A 3,246-nucleotide genomic window follows, 5' to 3' on the forward strand; every position below is an offset into this window, starting at 1 on the left:
GACTGGCGCTTCAAAATCAGATGCACACGCCTTCTTCGTGCACTCGTGTACCGTACCTGACTACAAACTGCTACTCTACTCTACACAGTTGGAAATATACAAAGGCGACCCGGACGGGTGCTCACGTGAGCTTTGGCTTGACGGCGCTGCCCTTCCGGCGGAAACTCTCGTACGCCAAATCGGTGCCGTAGGCCCAGTCGCACCACGTGAAGACGCTCGCAAAGTTGCCCGAGTGCAGGAAGTGGTGAAAGTCATGGTGCTCAGGGCCGGCGTACCACGGGAGGACGCTGGCGAGCCCCCAGGCGTGGTCGTATCCGGAGTGGATATCGATGGCCTCCCAGTTGCGGAACAGCTGCCACACGCACAGCGTGTACAGGTGCGGGCCGAGCATGAGCGGGCCGGCAAACGTCGGGAGGGCCTGCAGCACGACCTCCACCGGGTGCGCGTACGCGGCGACGACGGCGAACGGTGCGTCGTACTCGTGGTGCACGCTGTGCACGCGCGTGTACAGCCACGGCAGGTGCAGGGCGCGGTGGACCCAGTAGTTGAGAAAGTCCTCGACGAGGAAGAAGTAGGCGACCTGCAGCAGGACGACGCGCGGCGAGGGGAACGGGGCGTCGCGCGAGATGCCGACGCGCTCGATGAAGAGGCCGCCGGCCGCGAGCAGCGGGAGCACGACGGTGGCGAACGAGCGCAGCATGGCCGCGGCCGCGGCGAAGACGGCGCGGCGCGGGGCGTACTTGCCCGGCTGGATCTTGCGGAACGGCGTGGAGCGCGCGCGCAGGGCGTCCAGCAGCACGAACGGGGCGCAGCCCAGGAAGTAGCCCGCCAGCTGCGACGCGAAGCAGCCGACGACGAACATCGGGTAGGCGCGCGTGTGGCGGCACAGCAGGTCCCAGTACGGCGGCACGTACGGCGTTAGCGCGGCCGTCAGCACGAGGCAGATCTCGGTGAGCATGGCGCGCCGGGACCGGGAGGTCGCGGCGGGGCGGCGGGGGGGAGGCGCGGGAGGCGGGTGGGGGGTGGGGAGGGAGGTGTGTGCTCGAGCGGCGATGGCGCTTGTTGATGTCAACAAGCTTGTCAACAAGCGCAAGCCCAGACATGAGGGCTTGACTTGTGAGAACTTGTGAGTGTGGCGTTGTTTCTTCGGATGGGCCACGAATTACAGTGTTGAGGTTACAGTACAGTGTACTGTAATTCGTGTACTGTACTGAGTACAGTACTGAGTACAGTACATCGGAGTCTGGCTGTAAAGCTGTAATGACCATGGCCATATCATAGGCAATCAACTTTTTTTAATCGCCTGCGCTCCAACTCGTACCTCCCCCCTCCCTCCCTTTCGCGCCACCCGCATCCCGCCCGTTGGCGATCTGTCCTTCCCCCTCACATCCGTCTCTCCCTCCCTCCCTCCCTCCCTCCCTCCCTCCCGTCCCTCCCTCCCTCCCTCCCCCTCCCTCCCCTTCACCAGCCGCCCGCCATGTCTCTCGTCGAGGAGTGGTGGAAGTCGATGCCGCCGGTGACGCGGTCATACATCTGCCTGTCGGTGCTGACAACGGGCGCGGTGGCGCTGGAGCTGATCACGCCGTTCAAGCTGTACCTCAACTGGCTGCTGATCGTGCGCAAGGGGCACGTGTGGCGGCTGGTGACGACGTTTCTGTTCTTCGGGGACTTCAGCCTGGACTTTCTCTTCCACATGTTCTTCCTGTACCGGTACTGCAAGATGCTAGAGACCAACTCGTTCCGGGGGCGCACGGCCGACTTTCTGTACATGCTTCTGTTCGGCGCGGGGCTGCTGGTCGTGGTGTCGCCGCTGACGCCGGTCAACTTCCTCGGCCCGAGCCTGACCTTCATGATGGTGTACGTGTGGGGGCGGCGCAACGCGCACCAGATCGTGTCGTTCCTGGGGCTCGTCTCGTTCCGCGCGCCGTACCTGCCGTGGGTGCTGCTGCTCTTCTCGTTTGTGCTCGGCTCGTCCCCGGAGATGGACTTGCTGGGCATCCTCGCAGGGCACGTCTACTACTTTATGGCCGACGTTTACCCCGCCATGACGCACGTGGCGCTGCTCAAGACGCCCCGCGTGCTGCAGCTGCTCGTCGGGAACAATGACGACTATGATCGCCCGTACGATGGCTTTGAAGACGCGCCGCCGCCGCCGCCGCAGCAGCAGCAGCAGCAGCAGCCCAACGGCGTGGACGGTAACGGCGCGCAGAATGGCGGTGCCGCGGGTTGGGGACAAGGGCGCATGCTTGATGGCGGGGCGCAGCAATAACGATGGCGAGAAGGGGGTGTGCGTGTTGAGGTTGACTATTTGTATATAGGTTGCGCGCTTTATTGTAACAACTACAGGCAATGTTTCGCTGGCGGAGACTCTTTGCCGTCCTTTTTTTTTCCTTTTTTTCCTTTTTTTTTCCTTTTTTTCCTTTTTTTGAGATAATGTTGCGTTTAGGGGGGCGATCAGGTGCATTTGGTGGCAACAGACGGGTGAAATCGGCAAAGTTGCAGCGAACAAGGGGTGACGGTGGTAACTTTGCAAGAGGTACCCATCCGATAGCGGTTTATTTGTAAGGATCACTATGGTGACCATATCAAGTCTGAGGTGACAGGAAAGGAATTTGTAGGTAAAGATGGGGCGTCAACAGTTGAAAATCGTGGACAGTGCAATAAAATGTACTAACGGGTGACTTTGGATACTTTTTCCTTTTTTTCCTTTTTTTTCTTCTTGTTTAGAGCTTGTTTACAAAGTAAGTCTCTCGCAAGTCACAAAACAGCGGCACGACGTAATTTGCCTAACCTGGCAACACCCCCCCCCCCCCATTCCCTTCCTCCCCTCCACGCCATCATCCGAGCAATCGAAAAGCTGCCTTCACCCTAAGAGCGCCGAAGCGTGCAGCCCAGTCGGCGTCAGCCCGACCTGTACTGGGTGCTCTTCACGTGCCTCCGTGCCAAGTTGCCAAGGCTGCCACTGGCACTGCCGCCGTCCTCCTCCCTATCCCTGTCCTCGCTGGAGCTGACGGAGCTGCCCTCCGGAGCGAAGAGCCTTCTCCGCCAGCCGAGGCCGGCAAACGAGTTGTGCTCGCGCGCAAGGTCGGCCCACGACGCGCGCTGCGGCGAGTAGGCGTAACCTCTATTAGCCAGGCCGGGGCTGCTGGTGCGGCCCTTGGGGCGGTCCGGGTCCGGGCTTGCGAACGCGACGGTGCGCGCGCGGCGGTCCGACTGCTGCTGCGGCGGCGGCGGCGACGGGGACGC

At 61.8% G+C, this 3,246-nt stretch overlaps 2 protein-coding genes; one reads left to right on the forward strand and one right to left on the reverse strand.

Moving 5' to 3' along the window:
• Window positions 1-1,461: 1,461 nt before the first annotated feature.
• CHC_T00004103001 (hypothetical protein) lies at window positions 1,462-1,998 on the reverse strand. Its single transcript, XM_005715342.1, has one exon. The coding sequence runs from the start codon at window positions 1,996-1,998 to the stop codon at window positions 1,462-1,464; it is 537 nt and encodes a 178-aa protein (XP_005715399.1).
• Window positions 1,999-2,102: 104 nt separating this feature from the next.
• On the forward strand, window positions 2,103-2,689 carry CHC_T00004104001 (hypothetical protein). XM_005715343.1 is given in 2 exon segments: window positions 2,103-2,318; window positions 2,319-2,689. 1 exon segment carries the CDS (start codon window positions 2,103-2,105, stop codon window positions 2,316-2,318), a length of 216 nt encoding a protein of 71 aa, XP_005715400.1. The 3' UTR covers window positions 2,319-2,689.
• The last annotated feature ends 557 nt before the right edge of the window (window positions 2,690-3,246 follow it).

This window comes from Chondrus crispus, genomic scaffold (genome assembly GCF_000350225.1).
Source record: "Chondrus crispus Stackhouse genomic scaffold, scaffold_212, whole genome shotgun sequence".
Lineage (NCBI taxonomy): Eukaryota > Rhodophyta > Florideophyceae > Gigartinales > Gigartinaceae > Chondrus > Chondrus crispus.

Bases quoted from the DNA above. Each gene is read 5' to 3' on its own strand.
- CHC_T00004103001 (XM_005715342.1), bottom strand. From the start codon at position 1,998: ATGCCCAGCAAGTCCATCTCCGGGGACGAGCCGAGCACAAACGAGAAG.
- CHC_T00004104001 (XM_005715343.1), top strand. From the start codon at position 2,103: ATGACGACTATGATCGCCCGTACGATGGCTTTGAAGACGCGCCGCCGC.